This window comes from Alosa sapidissima, chromosome 4, assembly GCF_018492685.1.
Source record: "Alosa sapidissima isolate fAloSap1 chromosome 4, fAloSap1.pri, whole genome shotgun sequence".
NCBI classification, from domain to species: domain Eukaryota; kingdom Metazoa; phylum Chordata; class Actinopteri; order Clupeiformes; family Clupeidae; genus Alosa; species Alosa sapidissima.
This window is the reverse complement of record NC_055960.1, coordinates 31,496,462-31,518,793: the sequence shown is the minus strand read 5'-3', so window position 1 is coordinate 31,518,793 and position 22,332 is coordinate 31,496,462. Positions and strand designations below refer to the sequence as shown.

The following is a 22,332-nucleotide window of genomic DNA, read 5'->3' as shown; positions in this document are numbered from 1 at the left end:
GTTATCCACAACAATTGGGCCAATGGTTAAATGGGTCAAGTTATTATAACAACAGTTTTAGGTAAAATTGCCTCTGGAGGTTAAATGCAGCAAGCAAATAACTTCTTTAAGCCTATAAAAACCTCACAAGTAAACAAAATTACAATAATTAGCCCACATTAACTTTCTAACCTTAAATGGGTGCCTTTGACAGCCCACAACAGACTCCATATCCACCAACAACTTTCTGTTTCTGTTCAAATGAATCATTGTAGTTGAGAGCAATCATCTGCAACTACTGAATGGCAGTCCCTGGACTGATTCAGCATTAAATGTGTTGGAAATATCTGCTGCAGTGCATGATGATATGAACAGTGGTGCTTGTGTATTTAAATAGTCTCTAACTAGTTGTTATAATAGTATGTGAACTAAGTGTGTTAACTACTGTGAACTACTGTGTTAAAATCACTCTTTAAATGTTTAGAATATGAATGAAAACAGGACATAACAGAACAGATTATTTTGATAATAGTCTGCCATTGTATGTATAATCTCACTGCAGACGAATGAATGAACTAAATGGGAACAGATGTGAACCACACGTCGATTTCAGCTATCGGAACATTTAAGAGGCGCAAAAAAAAGAAAAGATTTCCTCTCTTCTTCTCGTCATTCATCTGGGTGGAAGTTGGACCCTCATAAAAGCATGTTTACCACTCGGCTTCTCCTGACAAGCCTGCCATGTTTACTGAGCAAATTATTTAGATGATAACATCTGAACGCGTCTGGTTTAATGTTTAGCAAGGTTTAGGAACATGGACATTCACTGGCAGACATAACATATTCTTCAATGCCAGAACATCGGCTTGCGTCACTCGTCGCCAGAGTACACTTATGCAGTTGGCACAGATGTTTGTTGGGCGAGGGCGGCTGAAATTGGATGGTTTCATAATTACAGTTTACCACATGTTAATTCTGGTCAAACTGCACTGCTCTGAACTTGCAAGACCAAATGAATTAGTAGATGTATGTGGTATTGTTGGTGACAGTAATTCTTTTGACTTATTAATTACAACTCCATTTCCAAAAAAAGTTGTTATGCTGCATGAAATGCACATATAAACAGAATGTGATAATTTGCAAATCACATAAACCCATATTTAGTTGCAAAAGGTACACAGACAACATATCCAATGCTGAAACTGACAAATCATGTGATTTCATGAAAAAAAAGAAGCAACATGTCAAAAGTTGAAGCAAAAGTTGGGACGTGGGCAACAGAAGGCCGGAAAAGCTGTGTAATGGTAACAAGCATTTCACAACTAATGTTACCTGGCATGAGCATCCTAGAGTCTATCTTAACTAAAGATCCAGAGGTATTCAACACTCTGTGAAGAACTCAAATATTGCAATAATGTAAGAATAATGTTCCTCAAAGTAAAATTGCAAGGCTTTTTGGTATTTGGTGCATCATGGGATGAAAAAGATGATTAAGATGATTTTGATTATTAACATGATTTCATTTTTATTTACAGTTTACACTGCATCCCAACCTTTTTTGAAAAATTGTAATTCTATGTATTAAGTAAACTCGAATATGATTACATGTCACGTCTTGTACAGTTTTGGTCTGATAAAGGATATGCGCAATTTCTTTGAAGGTCTACTTTCTTAAATTTTATCCTTACCACCATGTCCAATATTATTTATATTTTTATTTTGCAATAATGTCAATAAAGGATCTCAAAGCTTGCAGTGTATTTGTCACTTTTCATCATTTTGGATATGATATTATGAACAAGCCAGTGCAGATTGGACTGCTTAGTACAGCAAAGTTCAACTATTGCAGAGGGCTACAAAATAATGACAAGGATGATAAGCCTGCGTTGCCCTGGGTGAACTCAAGCTGTTCCTATCTAAGAACTGACCGGTGTCGAAATGCCACCTCTGCAAGTCTGTGTTGCTGCAATACCATCACATTCAACCCAGTAGTGTGGAGCAACCGTTCCCCCAGGGGAATGAGGCAAAAAGGACTGGATGTGAGCCCGTCCGTCGACTGCCACAAACCAGCTGGCCATCATGTGAACCCTACGAGACTACTGTATGCTCCCTTCAGGCCTGGGATATTCAGAAATAACCAGACAGTTAAGGCATGGAGGAGAACAGTCATACAGGTATACTTGATACTAACTCTGTGTAATGCATTTTAGATAAAACGGAGACCATGAATATTACTGTAAAGCTTTACGGAGCTGGTAGTAACAGTACAGTGATAAGCCAGGGAATAGATGCCTGTGCAACTGGATGCCAGTGCAATGGATATGGATATTTAAGATACACATGCAAATAAATGTGCCGTAAATTAATGTCAAATCAGAGTGAATTGCCTCCGATCCCCACTAACAAAATAGACCATGCCCAGGAAGCGCTCTGCATGCCAGCCTTTTGCAGCCACTGTGCTGCTATGGACGCCCAGATGTTCCACTGTTGCACCCTCGTCTGAGAGTTGAGGCATCCTTTGAGAGGCACCTGACTACCAGACCCACCTAACCTTGGGGACGTTGCCATGTCCTTCATTGCCTGAGACACCTGTGCCAGAACCTCTCTGACCTCCCTGATAAAGAGCGGCTCCCCCTCCCTCTCGCCTGAGCGCCAAGGTCCCTTCAGTCAGGGCATTGCCACGCTTTGGACGGACCCGGCACAAAGCCGCTCAGGAAGATCTACGTCTGGCTCTACTCAGGCTCGCTCCTGACCACACATGGCAGAGCAAGATTCTGCCCACTACAGTCTCCCCGACCTGAGTGAGACTCCCCCCACTCTCATGCCAGGGGGTTGTCTGTGAGCACCGTCACCCAGCTCCACAAACACGAAGCAACCCTCCACAAGCATGAAGCAACCCACCACCCCTTTGAAGCAACTCAACTCTCTGAACTCTGTAGGCCTAATTGAAATACATTTATAATGCAAATGTTGTTTAGCTGGGAAAACTAATAACATTCTCATATAAAAAGTGGGGAATTGTGGCATCCTCAACCTGTAGATCAAATGGATCTAACTGATCTCTGTAGGCCCAACTGAAACAGGCTACACTGTCAGCACGAAAGTTGGTAGGCTGAGAAAACTTAAAATAGTACACCCTCAATATAGGGGTCAGATCTCTTCAGTAGGTGTAGAACAACATCCCTAAATAAAACGTGAGGAATTGTCAGCTGCATGTACACTGCCAATCAACTGAATGGCCTATGGACCTCTATAAGATTGATATGCACTGACAGCGTAAAAGCTATTTAGGCTGTAGGCCTATTCATCTTTCCAGTCACCGTCATTTATCAAAGAAGCTTAATATACAAATAGCATAAGGGTAGACATTCATAAAATAACTGTAGAGGTTCAAAAAGGGCTGCAGTGATCCTGCAGGAGTTATACAGTTTGGCTGACGAATGCTTCTGCGGACAACACTGCCATCTAGCGGCTAAAAAATGCACTTTTTAAGGTTCTTTAAATTGTCAAACTCAATAGCAATGTAAGATTGACTAATAGGGGGCACTTTGAATCCAAAAATGGCAAAATGCATGAATGTTGAGCAACTTCTCATTCAAAAATTCTCAGATTGTCCACGATGGATTATTTTCATGGGGGTGTGAATGGAAAGGCCGAATATATGGTGAATATGGCCTACTTTCCATATCTGTTGTCAAACTGAATGGCAATTCAAGATTGGCCAATAGGGGGACTTTGAAATCATCCAACATGTTAGACCAGCCACTTTTTGGCTCAAGGGCCACATTGGGTTTTGAAAACCCCCCCAACCCCCCTCCCCCTCCCCAAGACACATAAAAAATGTGCGTCTACGCACTTCCGCTCAATTCCATTTTCCTTCAGTATTACCAAAGGCTAGTTGTAAAGGTGGGAAATGTACCAAAGTATTATGACCTGTACTGGAGAGTTAGACTGAAAACAGGAAAATTAGCTATGCACAGCTGGAAAAGCTTTACATATCGAGGTTATTTAAAGTATGAGTCTGACATATATTTGAATTACATGTATGGCATTATATGGCATGTTATACAGGTGTATCACAAATAAATATTTGCTATATCATATATACATATATATTTTATCTGAGTTAAAGAGTGAAAGCTTTGAGTTAACCACCAGCACAACGTCATAATAATGTACTAAAACAGGCAGCTTCAGTTTGGAAAACTGGTAACACATACATCTACCTTTCTGCTTTTCCACTCAATGGAGGCTACAGTAGATAAATAAGGACATTTTTATTTTTGGCCATCAAAAGACAGGGGAGTAAAGAAAAGCAACAAATAACTTTATGTAAAGACAACAATGGAGTAAATCTTCTATTGGAATCTTAGGTCCGTTCCACTGACGCACAATACAAAAGGTGAGCCTGATACCCCAACTGACAAGTTAGGCTTTTGGGTTTTGTGTCCAAGGGATTAAGAATCTAACACGTGAGGTCAAAGGTTATCTGTCCTTGTTGCTCCGGAGATCAGTGGTAAGAGGGTCGTGCTGGATCGTCTGATGCAGCATAAGTGCCAGGAGTCCTGCCCGGTTCGTCATGGCCGTCCTCACGTTCCGCTCCTGCTCAAACAGCTCGTCTAGTTTGTACCACTACAAGAGGAGAGGAGAGGTCTGTTCATTCACACGTTCACCAATTGATTTTCAAAACACATCAGTGACAATATACCATGGCTGAAGTGTACCTGCATAATGGCATTACGCGGTCTTCCACTAAAATGACCTTGCACCTAAACTACTTTCCCCATCAATATAACATCTTCATAACAAAGTTAATTTAATACAGTCAGATAAAACGGAGACCCTGTATATTACTGTAAAGCTTTACGGAGCTGGTAGTAACAGTAGAGTGATAAGCCAGGGAATAGATGCCTGTGCAAAGCCATGGATATTGTAGAAAGTGCTAAACAGTGTAAGAAACTGCAAGGGTAAAGTTATATACCCTTTCAACAATAAATACAAAAACAATGCTTGAACGTTCTATTTGGTTCCCAATCTACTTCCTCTGCATTAAGATAACATATGGAATGTTAAAACCGAAGCCTTGTGGGGCCAACTATGATGCTGATAATGGAACTCTCTTGAAAGGGTTTTGAACTGACCACTCGGACTCTCTCCAGGTCCACCTCTGCCCGCCGCAGTTTCTCCCAACAGTAGTGTTTGTTACACTTGCGTTTGGACACGCGGCAGTACTCGCCCGTCGGCTCAAACACATTACGCACCAGCGGACAACCACACACTTCATCCACCGCAACCTGCACGCAAACACATATGCAAACACATATTAATATATTACACTTCACTCAGCAAATACTAAATATTTTCATGTAATATTATTCAATGAATGTATGCATGTCATGCATTGTATGCAATGTATATAAGTACATGATGCATGTCTGGGTGTTGCGAGGTATGTGTGGATGAGCTTGCAGCTCAATTGTTTATTCTGATATGTAATTGATTATGGGAACGAAACACTAAGGAGGGTGCCTGCTTGACAACCCCAGTGACATGCTCACAAAGGCTGCTCTGTTTGTGGAGATGTTGCTCATGAAGGCTGGTTTTTTGATGAGGACCTTGATGCTATGGTTCTTTGCTTGGGCATACAGGCTGATGGCCTTCATGGATGCCAGGTACATTTGTGACTGCCGCCAGCCAACTGACCTGTCGCTAAGCGCCAAACTTAGAACGCAGATGAGCCAATGACATTCCAGCCTCAACGGACTCGAACATCAGCTCGAACAACTCCATAGGAAACAACAGGGAGGATGCATACAATTACAAATTAATGGTTATTTATGGAGTTTATTTCCTCAAAAAAACCAGACGGATAACTGTGGTCAAACGTTGTGCATGGGGGACGTGTAATACCCGGTGTGATAGCCGGTACCCCGAGAGGCTAGAAAACGGGGTATATTTCATTAACAGTAGCCTACAGGACGTCTCTCGCGTTTGCAACAGCTCGACGTAATGTAGGCTACTGAGCCAACAACGTGGGCACAGTAACCAGGTTCCCTGTTAAATCCCAAAATGAAAATGCTCATTAGCCAACTACTATATCCTTACTACATCGACTGTTAACATAGCCTAACATATCTCAGTCTCAATCTTCCACTAGCTAGCTAGCATTAACATAAGTGGTTTTTGCACGGTGATCTGCCTCCACTTTAAGCTTGTCACCTTGTATGTATTTTAAAGTTTTGAATATACCTCTCCATAGCATAATTAAAATTTGATTGCTTCTGGAGGAAATGAAATCCGTCCTCGACCAAAATGTCTTCAAAGCCTGCTTTGATATACTGTCAGCTGCCATTTTCCATAATGTATTTCTAATCAAGTCTGCTTTGTTTATCCGAGTTTCACACGGAAACAATGGGGGCTTAGCGACAGGTCAATTGTTTGCATAAGTCATATCTCGCGTCCTATTGTTTCATTTTAGATAAGCTTGGTTGTTGATTTGCTACTGTGGGAACTCCCCTACCTATTGCACAAAGAATGCAACACCTTTCCTGTGTATGTCTGAAATTGGGAACCCCACTAAGGAGGTGCACCTGAACTTTGTGGTATACTCTGGCCATAAGCCAATTAAATTCCAACCTGCTGCCCTCCACACTATTTTGGAGATCACACAGCCAGACAACTAGAGCATGGTGAAGAAATATTGGCTGAATGTGACAAACTATATTTTGCATTAGAATGTGATTTCGCTGTCTAAACCACAGAGAAGGACTCTGATTGGGCGACTGAAGAAAATAACTCATCCTTTCTAAAGGAAGAAGCCTGGTTCAAAGGAGGGGCGTTGAGTCTGATTGCAGTCTTCACCAAAGTCCTTTTAGGCAAGTCCCTCCACTCGGCGGCCATATTGCAACGCTTTTTGGGCATTCATCGGTCATCCTATTCGGCAGAAATGTGCGTGCGCAAGGCTTCAGGACACCAATCTTGCTCCAGCGGCAAATTCACAACACATGATTGGCACGATGTCTTCACAACACACCATATGATTGGCTCAATGTATTCACATCACACCACGATTGGCTCAATGTATTCACATGTCAACGACATATTGGTGATACAAACTAACCCCATGCATTTCTATGGAGGATTTTTTGAGTGCGGTGTCTCTTCATTAGAAAGTCTCTGGGTTTACTACTAACCTTTGGATCTCTGGAATGTTCTGGACAGAGGACCTGCAGCCTCTTGCAGTACGTCTTGCTCTGAGGGTTATATACGTCACAAAAGAGTCGTGTTGCCCTGGAGACAGATGTACAGTAAACACACATTAACAAGGACCAAGGGGGTTAAAACATACCTTTTTCTTTTTAGCCCTTATTACTAATAACGATGCCTCTTACCCCTCAATGCGTGTGGGAAAGATGGACCCAAATGACGTTTGACTTTCATACTGCAGAGAGAGATCAAGTCAACACAAACTCCATTAATGTGAATGTGACGTTTTTAAAAAGCCCACATGTTCTATCAGTTTTTGGTGGGAATAGTCTTGAAACCCTCAGGAAATAGAATGGTTGCCATACGCTTACCTTGGCATAGCATCTCTCCATGTGCCTCAGCGCCACCTTGGGGTGGACAGGGTGACTGCAGGACACACAGAATATCTGCAGGTCTGTGTCTTCACTGTCTCCCTCATTCACCTGGAAGCAGAGGAACTTGCGTAAGCATCTATGTACCATACACATACTCTGTAGCTCAAACAACGTCCTCACCCCCTGAACAATCTGCTATTTTGATTTGACATCTTTGTATAAATCTGTTTTGTTTTTCATCAGTGCCCATATAAATCTGACAGCATCTCTCATCATCACCTCTTGGTCCTACTGCATGGTCTACTGTTTGGATTCATCTTATCTAACGCAAGCGTTTTTCTCATTGATTTTCCTCGCTCTTTTCCACCTGATTGTTAACCTCCAGGGGCCTCATTACAGAAACTTCCTAACTCTGAAATCCTATCTTATCTCAGTTTAGCATGTTTTCTAACTGCATTTAGGGAAAAAATCCTATCTTTAGTTAACATAAGATAGGAATTTGGCCATTACAGAACCATCCTAATTCAAAAACTTAGGAATCCTAACTTAGGATGGCACAGACCCGGTCCTAAATTCAAAATAACTGCCAAAACTGACTGTAACAGTCTTGTTGGGTTCTTGCCTAGCCTATGACAAGATGAAGAACATGACTGTTAGGGACACCATAAAGCATATTTCACTAAATAGGGTAATTAAGTGAAAACTTGGACAAGCAATATAACAAGTATAAGCTCTGTGTTTTAAAACATGTATAGCCTAAAACAAATAAATATTAATCATTATAACAGAATTATACTATTAATTATTTATTATTAATTATTTTTATTTTTTAAAATCTTTTTCATAAATATTGACACTCTCTTACGAGGTTTAAACCTCTGCGCGTCGGGGCTGTTTTACAACTTTGACCGTGCATTAATTTCTGTTAACAGACCACCGTCCATTATCCCTTACTTATTACACGGCTCTTCACAATGCAAGTAGAACGCTCCATTGACTTGAATGGGATTTCCTAAAGTTCTAGCGGTCATTATTTTCGACTAAAGGAGCTCTGAAAAAAATAATGACCGCTGTCAATGGCAACGGAGTTTGTGCTTCTAATTCAGGTCTTTCATATCACTCCGCAACTACTGGAACTTCATTCAAAAGTGAAAAGCAGACGGTTGATCAGCTGTGTTCTAAAGAATGTTTGATTCAAGTTCAGTGTGTGTTGTTACAAACTATTTGTTTCTCAGCAAAAGCCACAATGAACGGTAACAAATAGGCTATAGCCTAAGCTATGTAGGCTAAATAGTCATATCGTGGGGAGTTTATTGTTTTGTTTTGGCAAGTAGCCGTGTAATAAGCGGGATAATGTATAGAACGCCGGTCATTATTGGTAAAATATGTCCCGACAGGGCGAACCGGAACCCAACGCGCAGCTATGTCTATCTGGAGCAACCAACTGTCAAAGATTCTTTAGAACAACCTGACATTCTAATCATAATAGGTACAGGCAGTCTTACATACATTCTAAGCATAAAAACAGCCATGACAGGACAATTGCCAATTTAAAAACCTACCGGTAATTGACAGTTACAGTTAGGATTTCTTAAGATAAGATAAGAGGTCTGAGATAAGATAGGACACAGCCATGAGTTTAGGAACTGCTTCTGTAATAGGAAGATAAGATTTTTCCTATCTTTGAAACTTTAAGTTTAGGACAAGATAGGATAAGCAGTTTCGATATTTTTCTGTAATGAGGCCCCTTGTCCTCATGCAGGGCCTGCTGTGTTGGCTATGTCTGTACTGTAAGTGCGCAAGTGTGCCCGCGTTTGTGACCCGACCTCCTGGTCCTCCTGCACGGTCTGCTGCTTGGCCTTGACGACGATGCCCTCCAGCTCGTGGAAGCGGCGCTCCATCTCGGTGAGGCGGAGGCGGGCCTGCTGCTGCTCGCGGCGGATGCGCTCCAGCTGCTTCTTGCCCAGCTCCTCCGCGATGCAAGGGCTCTGCTGCCACTGCTGGATGCGCTGGGGCAGGATCTCATAGATGCGGCTGAACAACAAACAAACAAACAAACAAACAAACAATCAGTACAACTAGAGGCACTGATGTAGGAACTAACTAAGATGTGTCTGAATGACAAGCAAACAAACACATGTCCAAAACAAACACATGTCAGCAATGACATAGCCTAACTGTCACTCACAGGTAGTTACACAGGGGATTAATAAAAGACTGAGATGCTCTACTGCAGAAACACATCCAAAGAAACAATAAAAAATGTTTGTGTTCAAGTTTGGGCAAGCAAGGAATAATAATTTATTAAGATATTAGTGTCCAAACATGGCCTTAAAGATAATTTCTAAGAGTAAAAATTTTTTTTTTAAAAATCAAGGGTTGAAACATTGGAATTTAACAAATATATTTTACAGGTCTTCATTTTGGGACCTAAACATTAAGTAGGTAAACTTGGCGCGGCAACCATTTTCCTGGATTCTGTGTGATTTGACATGGAAAGACCCATATAATCTGATGCAGATCTCAGTGCCAGACAGTGAGTAAGTTGTAGACCCATGTGCCAGTCCTTACTTGGCAGCGAGCTTCATACCGCAGTCCTCAGAGCAGTATTTGGAGCCGGGTCGGGACGGCTCCACGCAGTTGGGCCCCAGGCATTGCTGCACCTCGCCCCCGACTCGCCCGTCGCCACGGTCACTGTGCCGGACCTTGTCCTTGTGCTTCTGTTTCTGCTTGTGCCGCCGAGACTCTTTCTGCTGGGAGCAAAAGGAGCATTGACACAAACACACAGCCTGGAGTCAGCTAAACGAGTTGAAGACCTTCCGTATGACAAACTCATTAAACACCTGGAACCGTGGACAGAGAATTCTAAGGTGTTCAGATCACAAAGAAGACCATTTGTGAGACGCAGGCCAAATGCTGGAGGAGTGTTTGATGGTGATGGTCTGGGGGTGCTTTGGTGGTTGTAAAGTGGCAAATCTGTACAGGGTTAAAGGAATCTTAAAGAAGGAAGGCCATCACTCTGGTTTGCAATGCCATGCCACATCCTGTGGATGGCGCTTGATTGCTCCAAAAAAGAGGACAGTGATCCAAAGCACATCTCCAAATTATGCAAGCACCATATAGAAGAAGCAGTCAGCTGGTAGCCTTGCTTTAGCTAAGTCAGGGAACTAGCGATTTAGCTAAATAGAACGAATATAATCATAGCAACAACATGTACACAATCAATTTCTACCTCGAATTTGTTTTAAACATTGCCCTGAGAACCTATGCTGTTACAGATGCAACAATATTGTGGCATATGCAGTCAACCATTAATGAGGACCAGTGGATAAGTAATTACAGGTACACTGACTCGTCTTTTACCGTTTGCACCTGCATGTGCAGCAGGGTTGAGGCAGACAGAGAGCTGTGTTGAAAATTATACGAGGGACTTAAAAAGACTAGATACCTTCTTGTCAAACTTCTTCTCTCGCCTTTTGATGTGCTTGATCTTCACTGCCTTCTTGCGCATCACCTGGTTGTACACAGGCCCATCCTCATCATCGCTGAGCCAGGGCTGGGAGGAGAGACAGACAGAGTAAAGCAAATGAGACGGTGGACATTCATGCTCCAGTAAAGATACACCTGTAAAGCATGCAATGGGCATACTACATTGTATTTAAAGTATATCATGACATTTAATTAATGTCAGTTGATGTGTGCATGTACTGTACACCTCAAAACAATAAGATCAGATGGGAAAGCTCAAGTAAGCTCTTATAACAACCTCAGATAGATTGAAATTTACCCTTAAAACCATTAAACAGACGCAGACTAGGTTTGTTTGTTTGTTTAATTTAAGGCCATTTCCGCAACTAAGGCTATTTAGTGGCCAGAGCATTGTGTGTTATAGAAACTTAAATATGTTTTTTAAAATCTATGCTAGTAAGATATTCTAAAACCTTCAAAGGTGGGACCTTACTAAAAACATCAGCTATAGAATTTTGATGATAAAATTGTTGTCTTTTGGTTTTCAAGGCAGGGCAACAGATCAGAATATGTCTCACTGACAGGGGCGTTTTGCAAAATTGGCATAATGGAGAATCTTCACCACTCAATAGGAAGCTATGAGTGAATCTTGAATGTACTATACGGCTCGCAGACTAGGTAGAAGCCTCTGGCACACATGTCTAAGTGAAGCATACAGCATTTGTTGGCATGGTTACCTGGGTCTTCTGTGAGGCTTTGTACCTATGGTAGAGCTCCATCTCATCGTCGTCAAAGTCGTCTGAGTAGCGGCTGTGCATCGAGTTGTCCCGTCGCTCACGCAGAAACTCTTCATCTTTCACACGCAGCATTTTCTAATACACACATAAAAAAACAACAAACATACAAACACAAAGCACGTCACACACCACAATAACACAAAAATACATGTCACCGCTGCAGTGAACACATCTTTAGACAATACTAATGCCGAGGAGCTACAGCACAATTAAAGCAATTATTCTCTTCACAGAGAGCATTTTACCTCTATACAATCTCTGTGTGTTTGCTGTGTGTAACATGTCACTTGTTTCAGATGAATCCTTTGCTCTTTATTCTTCACACAGCACTGTCTGTTCCAAAAGCTTTAAGCTCACCCAAGTCTTGAATTTCCCCTTGGGGATCAATAAAGTATCTACCTATCTATCTATCTATCTAAGTCAGCACTCACCCTGGCGCGCACTTCACACTGCCTCAGACGACACTTCTGCCTGATCTTGTTAGGCCCTCCAAACTTCTTCATGTCCTTGCAGAAGTCACACTGTGCGCAGTCTTCAGTGCGTTTGCAGGGCTCACACTCACCACACATACGAGCTGAGCGCTTCACCTGAGGATCCACAAAACACACACACACACAATTTTTCGAAACCTTACACATACATTTCATTTTTTTACATGCACCAAAACCAACTTAACACAATAAACACTCGGGAATGACAATATCTTAGGTCAAATGTTCTCTGTCACACCTCTATCTGTCTGTATCTACATACATGGCGTCTTTACCAGAATATCTCTCACCCGTGAGCCTCGGCGCTTGTCCAATTTGAAGTCCGGAAGACTCGTCTGTTTCTCCTTCCTCGGCTGTTCCACCCTCTCCTCGTGGCTCTTCTTCGGTCGAAACTTGATCTCCAGAGATGGATTCTTGTCTTCAGTAGAGAATAGATTATATTGATTACTGAAGGTGACTGGAGCCAAACTAAACTATAAACTACTTTATTGTAGATCTGATCGCATCAGCTGGAGCTATCCAGAATGAGAAGTTGTATAGTTTGAGAAAGCCTCACCTCGGCAGCGCATACAGTACCACTCCCTGATGCCCTTGGCCATCTTCTCCGTCACGTTTATGCAGTGGCCATGGAACCACTCGTTACAGTTATCACAGCCACTGGTGACACAAGACACCAGGAGAGACATTTACTCTTATGAAATCAGAGACTTCTGGTCAGACATCACTTATCTGTATCAAGGTTTATTGTGGTCATTGAATAGTCTAGATCTAATTCACAGATAAGGATATAGAATCATTTGAAAATGACTGGAAGAAAAGTACAGGCTGCAACATTAATCAGATGATGATTGTTATCAAATGGTGTTTAACAATTCTGATCCAGTTTGACTAAATACTGAGAAATCAATTCAAATAGTGTTGTTTGTCATGTTAAAGTTGAGATTGCAAGCTTACATCATGAAGCAGTTTATATCCGCCTTGCGACAGATGCAGTAGACAGGTGCATTCTCCTCCTCCATACTGCTGTTCTCCATCCCCGGACCTTGGTCCAGGTCAGACATCTCACTGTCCTGTGGGGTGACAGCGACGCAGGTGAGTAAGTCTCGACACAACTGATTATGGTCTAATACCATAATAAAACTGGTATGACAAATGGTAGCGATGGCCATTGCAAAGGGGACCTAACAGATTGTATGGCACACATGTATAATATAACTAGTGGTGGTGGTACTGGTACACGGATAGCACTACGTTACCAGATATTGGCGGTCTCTAACATTAACTGACACACCGAGTTAACGTTAGCATAGGAGTGTCATCACACTGTGCAGATGCACTGCAACTGCACTGTCAGATATACTGCAACTTATTTTCCCACAGATGCCAGCTACTTCAACACTTTCATTTCGACCAGATTTGTTTTGTTAAAGTTCATGAAAGAAAGGTGTTCATGAAAAAAATCCATAACGTTAATAATGTACGTTGTTATAGATAACTAACCCTTATGTGAACGTTACCGTTACACAACACACATCTCAAGTTTGATGTTTTCACAACAAAGCCATGTCTGAAACCATTATTAACGACAAACAAAAGCCATCACAAATTCCATCGTCAAATACAGCAAATCAATGTTGGAAAAACTCCTAGTTCGAGTTTAGCTAGCTTTGAAATGTAACGTTAGCTTGCTAGCACATCTTAGCTCGTTGACTACAGTTATACTCACCATGTTTAGTAAATTGATAATGATGTCTTATTTATATTCCACGAGACCTTAAGTTAATCTAATATAAAGGCTTGGTCAATCAGCAGTTTGCCGTGTCCACAATACGATCAAAGGCGTGATACATTTGTCTAGATTTGATAGCTAGCCAAACAATGAATAGCTTCGGGAACCGGAAGTATAAACCCTGGCCATTCCTTTAAAAAATAAAAGTTCCGATTATCGTGTCTACCAAAATGTCTTTCACATAGGTCTGTTATGCTTTGTTTACATTTTCTAAAAAAATATCAAGACCCATGTCTGCTGCAAAGGACATAATGATAAAAATTCAAATAAAGAAAGAACATTTTATGTGTGTGTGTGCCCTACGGTGTGTGCGTGCGTGCGTGCGTGTGTGTATGTGTGCGTGCGTGCGTGCGTGTGTTAAGGCTGCCTCCAGATGATGCACTCTGATGGTCATACTAATGAGCCTGGGTCTTGGCATTACAGTCAGGGCAGGTACAGTAGACCTGGATTCACTGTCCTATTTGTGATAAAGTGGGATGGCTTGCTGTGAGACCATCAGAGACTTGCCCAGAGTATGAGCTGTATTAGTCTGACCCATAACATGACAGACCCCAGAGATGAGGGAAACACTAGTGGGCGTGGCATAGATGACAGAAGTACAACTGAATGATACTGGATGGATAATTGTGTGTGTGAATACACAAATGCATTATGAATTACATAAGCCAATGGCATCATTAGTTTGCTAAAAATCAAGCTTTTAACCAATGCGTGCTGTAAGATTGTGTGAAAGTAAATTTGCATAAAGCCTTCTAATTTCGCAATAAACCTTAAAGCCCTAGCTCTAGGTCACATTGCACCTTTATACTGAAGACCCTTCATAATTTATTAGTGTCGCTGCCTCACTCTGCCCTCTGCTTTCTGAAGCATGCAATTGTTTTTTTTTTTTTTTAGCCCACTAGACTCAGACAAGACCAGCTAGAATATTCACAATGGTCGAGACCAAGACAAGTCCAGTTGCCAACTTTCTGATATGAAAATAAGGAACGTGGGGGCTACACTTCAGTCAGTACACTGGCTTACCGACTTCAGTTAGTAGAAGAGGGTATTGATATAGGCTGTGTGTGTGCAGGGGTGTTGGACTGGGGGGGGGAAGTGAGACTGATTACTAGGGCCCCAAGTGGAAAGAGGGCCCTTGAAAAGTCTGGAATATCTATTTTAATTTCCAAATTAAATGCCATAATGAATGTAAGACGAAATGTAAAGTTAATTTGTAATTGTAACGTGTATTTGCTGCATAACTTGGTTGATTGACTGACTGAATAGTTTAGAAAAAATAGTGAAGACTGTCTAAGGTGACACTTACCCCTTGCTAAAGAGCAAAATGGTTTAGTCCGTTTGCAGGACGATAGGTAGGCTATGCACATTTTGAAGATATTTTCTTAAGTTGCTTGTGTTTTGTCTAGCGTTTTTGTCTATTTGCATGTGTTGTAATGTACTTATTTCCACACAAATAGGAAGGCTGTGGTTCTTTGTATACTTTCATTTGAATTTGTGCATGCGGTCACAGTCTCTGTTGTCACATAGTTGTAAGTTAGAGGAGTTAGAGGACTAGTGACAAGATATACAGTCTCTTTCTCTCTCTCTCTCTCTCTCTCACACACACACACACACACAAATAGGAAGGCTGTGGTTCTATAACTGCTTTCATTTTTGTGCATATTGTCACATAGTCTGTGCATGTAGTCACATAGCTCTTACAGCTAGTTTCCTGTCCCATCCTGTAATGGGTTTTCAGCTTTGGGTGTATATACATTTTTTGGCCTTCAGTAAATGTCATGCCTTTACATTATGCAAAGCTGCTAGACTGTAGTTGCTCCGGAGCTACTGTATCGATGTTGTCTATGTGAAGAAATCAAACTCCCAATAGACTTGCTTAAAATTGTGTTAGGAACACAATTGTTGAATGCCAGTGTAGATTTTTATAGGCTGTGCAATAATCAATTGCCCCTTGACCCCCTTGCATTTTGGGGGACCCAGAATTATTTATCATAGGGCCCACATTTTCTAGCAGCGCCCCTTTGTGTGTGTGTGTGTGTGTGTGTGTGTGTGTGTGTGTGTATTTGAAGATATAAGCTATATAATATATATATATATAAATATAAAAATGTACTATATAATGCAAAATTTTGCAAAATTGTGGGCCCGCTTAGTAAATTGTGTCAAACAAATGCACTAAAATGAGTGCATCATATTGTATTGAATTAATGTAGCCTACTATCTGGTGCAAAACAATAATCATTTTGATGCAATAACACTTAATAAAGACATAACTGTTTGTATCCTATACTCAAACCAAACAACTCTGAAATGTATACAACTGAACTGGCAGATATTACAGAAAAATATCTTGTGAACATCACAAACAGCTCCAGAAGCACAAATAATAAATGGTGCTTGACTTAATTTGGAGTGTACTATGATGAGTAAGTTTAACAATTGGCTATGACTGTTCAACTGAGGAGTTAAAACCACATCCAATATTACTTCTTCCTATGTTTTACCTGCTCCTTGTCTCATTTTTCCCCATTCAAATCCTGTTGTGTCTACAAGTGAAATGTTCCTCGAGACTCACAATGAGCAGCAAACCAAGGATCAGCAACACACATATTTCAGTGTATCAAACCACATACACATGTGAATAAGGAGATGGCTAACAAGCTGGCTATTGTTGGTCTTCCCTCTGTAAACATTATTAAGTCTGCTTAGCACACTATTAAGTGGATGCACATTAAGACACACAGACATTCTGTGAATTCAATTCCCATTTTAATCACACACATTCACATATTTTCTGTCAGATGTACAGCAAGCACAACATGATCGAGGTCCACAGAGACCATTTCAAGATAGGCACTATTCTCCAAAATGACTTGGAGGAGAAAAACAGACACATCAATAATTAATTTCTAAACTTAGCTAAAATGAATGACTGTCAATCATTACATTAATTGCATATTTCAAGTAGAAGATGTTTTTCTTCTGTGTCAACATGATTTGTAAGAAATGATTTGCATGTCACCTATTAGTGTACATTTTCCCGTGTTGCGAACCTCAGGCATGCAGCGGATGAAGACTGATATGCATGAGTCCAGTGTGAAGTTAGTCAAAGCGAAATGGCATCAGCATCAGGCTGGCTGCTGTAACAGATCAGCGTCGGATGTAACAGAGAGAACTCAGCTTGCACAAGCTGCACTGGTCAGGGTCATGATGAACTACACTGCCAAATCACCAGATCAGATTTGGGTCCATTTCAGTGTCTGGTACTATATAGAAAATTAGTTCAACATCCAGGGGTGAATATACACTACTCACAAAAAGTCAGGGATATTCGACTTTCAGGTGAAATTTCAGGATGAACCTAAAATCCACTATAACCTTTACTTAATGTGACCTTCTCTAAACTTTTGAATGCGCATGTCCAACAGTTCAATGCTTCAGTACTTTCTGTACTGAAACAAATTTCACCTGAAAGCCAGATATCCCTAACTTTTTGTGAGTAGTGTATTCTGCAGGACATCTGTAGAGTCAAGAACCAAACCAAAATGTAATAGCATGGGGTCATATGTTTGAAGCAGAAGACAATGAAACATTAAAAAATATAAAATCATGTCATCTCTACTTCCTTTTACCATGGCAGAAAGTTAAAGGTGCAGTTAATTTACAATTTTGTCATAAAAAATATCAATGAGCGTAGACCTATGAAGGACAATGACAAATAAGTATATACAATATAATAGTAATACACATTAAAAGAAAACGATACAAAAATATAGGGGAATATTGAGAAACCGTCTTGCCTTCAGATTCGCAAAACCACAGAAGGTTTAAAGAAAATTGTTACTTTTTGATAACAAATTACAAACTGCACCTTTAGATCAATGCCAGACCTTTAGATCATTTGCCATCCCTTCTAACAAGACCAGATAGAGAAGCACAGACCAACAACTTTAGTGCATCTTGAAAGAAACGGACCTCAGAAGACAGCCATTCCTTCAGGCCATAAGAGGAGCAGCTACAGTATGCTACACCTAAAAGTCTCCCAGATGGTGAGTAGTTGGTGGGAGTCGTCACTTATACAGCAGACAGGCCGGAAGGATGGGGCTAAAGTCCCAAAGACATTCTGCTATTGGTTGCTGAGCTCGTCTCTCACCTCAGCAGAGTGTCTGACTAGAGCTTTGATTCGCCGTACCAGGGAGCGACCACCTCTGCTTCAGCACTCTGGTTTAAGACAACTGGACGGACGCTGCCAGACTTTCTGGTTCAACAGGTCATTAGGGGCAAAGATGGAGCTCGGGTCAAAGGAGGATTCGGGATTTGTTATTTAGTCTTGATTGGAGGGAAGGGAGGGAGGAAGTGAAGGGGATTGTGGGAAAAGGTTCATGAGTGAGGGAGAGGGATCGAGGCTGGCAGGGGTGTGTGGCAGGTCCATTTCAACCCATGTAGGGGTACTTCCATTCCGAGAGTGGGGCATGTGTCTCCTTGACAACCTGGGGAGAGGTCCATCGCAACACGTAGTGTGGTCCACCTGGCTTGTCATTGGTACCTAGACAGAAAAGAAAATACTTAGGGGTCAAGAGAAAAGACTAACCATAATATTCTGACAATAAAATGTTTGCCATTAGTCCTGTGCAATCTGTACATCTACAATGCGTCTATTGATGCACTTGTTTTGAATGTGTTAGCTCCTAGTGGGAGAGCATCCATAACTAAAATAAATTATCTTTAGTGACAATGTGCTAGGGAGATTTTTATGTGACAAAGATTTTTAAGGTTGATTTCTAGTTAAACATAACAACTATAATGTGTTGTGTAGCCTAGTGGCCTATGCCATTATGGCCATTTCTGCATTAGTATCAGCAGTCTGTCAGGTAGCTCACCTGATGCTCTAGCGCCACCAAATGGCTGTTGGGCCACAACGGAGCCTGTAGATTTATCGTTGACGTAGTAATTTCCTGCAGCGTTCCTCAGAGCCTTCCCTGCTTCTTCTACAACACTCCTGAAAATAATAATAAAGCAAGAGTTACACACAATGACACACAGACTCATCTGTCAAGAAAAAGACACAGACAGTGACAATTTGGATTAAAACTCACACAAGGAGGATGTAATATGTTTGCTAGCACCCCCCGCCCGCTGGCACAGCAACAGACGATAAGGGTTGTGTTGGCGACTTACTTGTCCTTGGCAAAAACAGCTCCAGTCAGTGCATACGGTGATGTGTTGTCAATCAAGTTGAGCACCTTTTTGTAATCCTTATCAGGGTACACGTAAACAGAGAGAACCGGCCCAAAGATCTCCTGGAGAACAGAGAACAGCCAAACACAGCAGTTTAGAACCACAAGGGAACACGGTCTCAACACCCAAGTTCATATTAGAGGAAATCAGAACCACCAGAATTAACATCACAATTCAATGGGTGTGAATTTGGGATTCACTGAAAAGTCTTTGAATATAAAATTCTTGCCATGTGGGTTTGAGTGAAATGTGCCGTATTCAGCGCAGGCTGTTTGAGAGTTGATGCGTTAAACATGGTTTAGAGAAAGGATTGACTTGAGCAAACAAGGCAAATCCAGCACTCAGCCTGTTGATGGGGGCGATCCTGAGCTCTCAAGCATGTTATCAGAGCCATTTTACGGTCTCTGGGCACTAGCGATATGTGGTCCTAAAGACAGCGTGTACCAGTGTATCGTCTATGTGCACCGCAGATGCAACAGGACATGGGTCTCTTCATTTGATTGATCCATAAAGTTAACTATAAAATATATTCATTTTAAAGTAATTATCACACATCAAAATCAACATCAAATTTGTAGGGATGAAATCCCTATTTTATACTCACAGAGAAAACAGGGTCATTACCATGATGGTTAAATGGTATTGTTACCCTCTGGTTATAGGTTTTATACATTTCAGGAATAAACTCTAGACTAAGAACTATATGATATTAAAAAGTCATGAGAAGACCCCTTACACTTTTACATATCAATTGTCCTCTAGCTTAAGTTACTGAACCAGGCCAATGGGTTCACTTCCAACAGGGTGTACTGTAGATACTGATGAATCAATATATCCACACACTGTGCTAAGTCCCTCTAGCATCTTCTAAACAAATACACATAATTGTATGCTCCTTTACCTCACACATAATGGCATCTTTTGGGTCCTTGGTCTCAACGATGGTAGGCTCCACAAAGTAACCTTTGCTGTCATCACACTTTCCTCCAGCAATCACGGTCAGGTTAGGAGAGGACTTTGCATGATCCAGCCACTTCTTAATGCGTGCAAATGACTGAGAAAGAAAGATAACCACATATCAGAGATCAGTGAGGCGGCAGTGCCTTCAAAAACACTTCTCTTTACTCGCTTGTATAACATATCCTACCTTGTCATCAATGACAGCAGAGAAGAAAGTCCCAAAGTCCTCAACAGGCTGCAAGGAAATAGGTCACATCAGAAGTGTGATGACAAATGGAGGTACTCCAGTACACTGTTGTGTTATCTCTGTCTAAATACTTTTAAAAACGTGTTTGACAGAGCACTGTCCTTTCTCTTGCATCATTTCATGACCACAGAGGATGTTGCTTTTTTCATTTTAAAAACAATAGTAATAGAGAGTTGCTTTGTAAATAGGTGTTTCTTCTTCTTTTTTTTTTTTTTTTCTCAATCCTTTTCTATAAGGTGTGTGTGTGTGTGTGTGTGTGTGTGTGTGTGTGTGTGTTTATTTTGTATGATTGCTTCAAACATGTATTTGTACTCTGACTAATGCTGATCCATGTGTTGGTAAGGGATGGGTGGGTGGGTGGGAGGGGTTAAGGGAAAATTTGACCATTGTTGACAAATGCTGTATATACACTTCCCTATGTTGAAAAATCAATAAACATTGCATTACAAAAAAAAAACAACAACAGTAAAAGAGTTAATGGGCTGCATGAGGGACAACCCAGAGGAAAGGAACATTCAAAATGTCTTCTTTCTCTGCCCCATTTCCTCTGTACACAACTGAGCTCAATCTAACATCAGTATATTGACCATTTACTGACATCTGATTTATTTCTGTGAGACAAAGAAAAAGACCATTTCCTCGACGGGTAGGCCTACTCCGGTCATGACCACAGGTGTTTTCTGACCATATTTGGGCATGTTACGGGATGCGTTTGGTAATGGGTCTAGTTCCGTTGATGTTTTGAGGTGCCTAGTGGAGCAGGTGGGTGGGGTGCGGGGAGCACTCCATACTCACGTCTCCCACTTTCATTTGCTTGTGGATGTCCAGCAGCTCCTTCTTGATCTGAGGCCAGAGGCTGTCCGGCACGTACATCCTGGAGCAGGCGGAGCACTTCTGCCCTCCGTACTCAAACGCAGAGCGGATCGTTCCCATGGCCACGCTGTGGGCATCCGCAGATGAGTGCACAAAGTGGAAGTTCTTACCGCCACACTCTGCAGAGGAATACAACACAATTTAGGAGTTGAGAGAGGGACTTTAGAGAATGAGTGAGTTGGTCAGTGACTGGACAATACAGTGCTGTTAAAGGCTTTTGGCAGGGCTCTGACACAAGGCCAGGTCATGTTCACTTACCTCCACCTACTCGAGGAAAGTTCCTGTAGATGTCCAGATTTTGGGCCACCTGCTTCCACAAGCGCTTGAAGGTCCTGAAGTAAGAGCAAGAGACAGTGAATGGGTTTATTTCTTATACAAAGGCCCAAGATAGCACACACTGGCATAATTGGCTTGATCTCACAGTTACAAACATCAGTTAGTTTCTCATACCCAATTCTACTGATTGTGATCAGTGATACTATTGATCCATCCATCCCCTTTAATCAAAACAGCATTGTATAGACCCTTTCAACAATAAAAAAAAAAAAAAAAATACTTGAACGTTCTATTTGGGTCCCAATCTACTTCCTCTGCATTAAGATAACATATGGAATGTTAAAACGGAAGCCTTGTGGGGCCAACTATGATGCTGATAATGGAACTCGAAAGGGTCCATTTATTTATTCAAAAAAGCAGCTTGAAGGAAACAGCGGAGGCTTACGGGACGCTGCCGGTGAAGTTGATGCCGGCCAGGTGCTCGGAGGCCGTGATGGTGTCTCCAAACACAGGTCCGTCAGCAGGCACAAACTGGACGATGTTGGGGGGTAGGCCGGACTCCCGCATGATCTTGTACACGGCGTAACTGGCTGACATTGCCGTGTCGCTGGGTTTCCATAGCACCACATTACCC

General features: G+C 41.5%; 2 protein-coding genes across 6 annotated transcripts in view; both read right to left on the bottom strand.

Moving 5' to 3' along the window:
* Positions 1–22,332, bottom strand: part of aldh4a1 (aldehyde dehydrogenase 4 family, member A1) — a 35,635-nt gene that overhangs the window by 7,496 nt on the left and 5,807 nt on the right. Inside the window, exons 8-15 of one of the 2 annotated variants that reach the window (XM_042088960.1) lie at positions 22,144–22,331; positions 21,681–21,754; positions 21,345–21,541; positions 20,490–20,537; positions 20,244–20,396; positions 19,300–19,404; positions 10,601–10,603; positions 3,830–3,840 (exon numbers count right to left, since the gene is read on the bottom strand). In XM_042088960.1, coding sequence (XP_041944894.1) covers positions 3,830–3,840; positions 10,601–10,603; positions 19,300–19,404; positions 20,244–20,396; positions 20,490–20,537; positions 21,345–21,541; positions 21,681–21,754; positions 22,144–22,331 — 779 coding nt within the window. Of the gene's footprint in view, positions 1–3,829; positions 3,841–10,600; positions 10,604–16,856; positions 18,651–18,984; positions 19,104–19,282; positions 19,405–20,243; positions 20,397–20,489; positions 20,538–21,344; positions 21,542–21,680; positions 21,755–22,143; position 22,332 lie in introns of those variants that run through there. The other variant, XM_042088959.1, reaches the window with a different exon arrangement.
* Positions 4,237–14,225, bottom strand: cxxc1b (CXXC finger protein 1b). Of its 4 annotated transcripts, none has more exons than XM_042088955.1 (14): positions 14,042–14,225; positions 13,270–13,385; positions 12,872–12,972; positions 12,591–12,733; positions 12,256–12,411; positions 11,765–11,899; positions 11,008–11,115; positions 10,131–10,312; positions 9,386–9,593; positions 7,557–7,667; positions 7,371–7,420; positions 7,173–7,269; positions 5,121–5,273; positions 4,237–4,611 (listed from the first exon to the last, which is right to left on the bottom strand). In XM_042088955.1, exons 1-14 carry the CDS (start codon positions 14,042–14,044, stop codon positions 4,465–4,467), a joined length of 1,710 nt encoding a protein of 569 aa, XP_041944889.1. In that variant the 5' UTR covers positions 14,045–14,225; the 3' UTR covers positions 4,237–4,464. The 4 variants fall into 4 exon arrangements, with proteins under 4 accessions (XP_041944889.1, XP_041944890.1, XP_041944891.1 ...); XM_042088956.1 differs by having other exon boundaries at positions 10,131–10,309; XM_042088957.1 differs by having other exon boundaries at positions 12,606–12,733.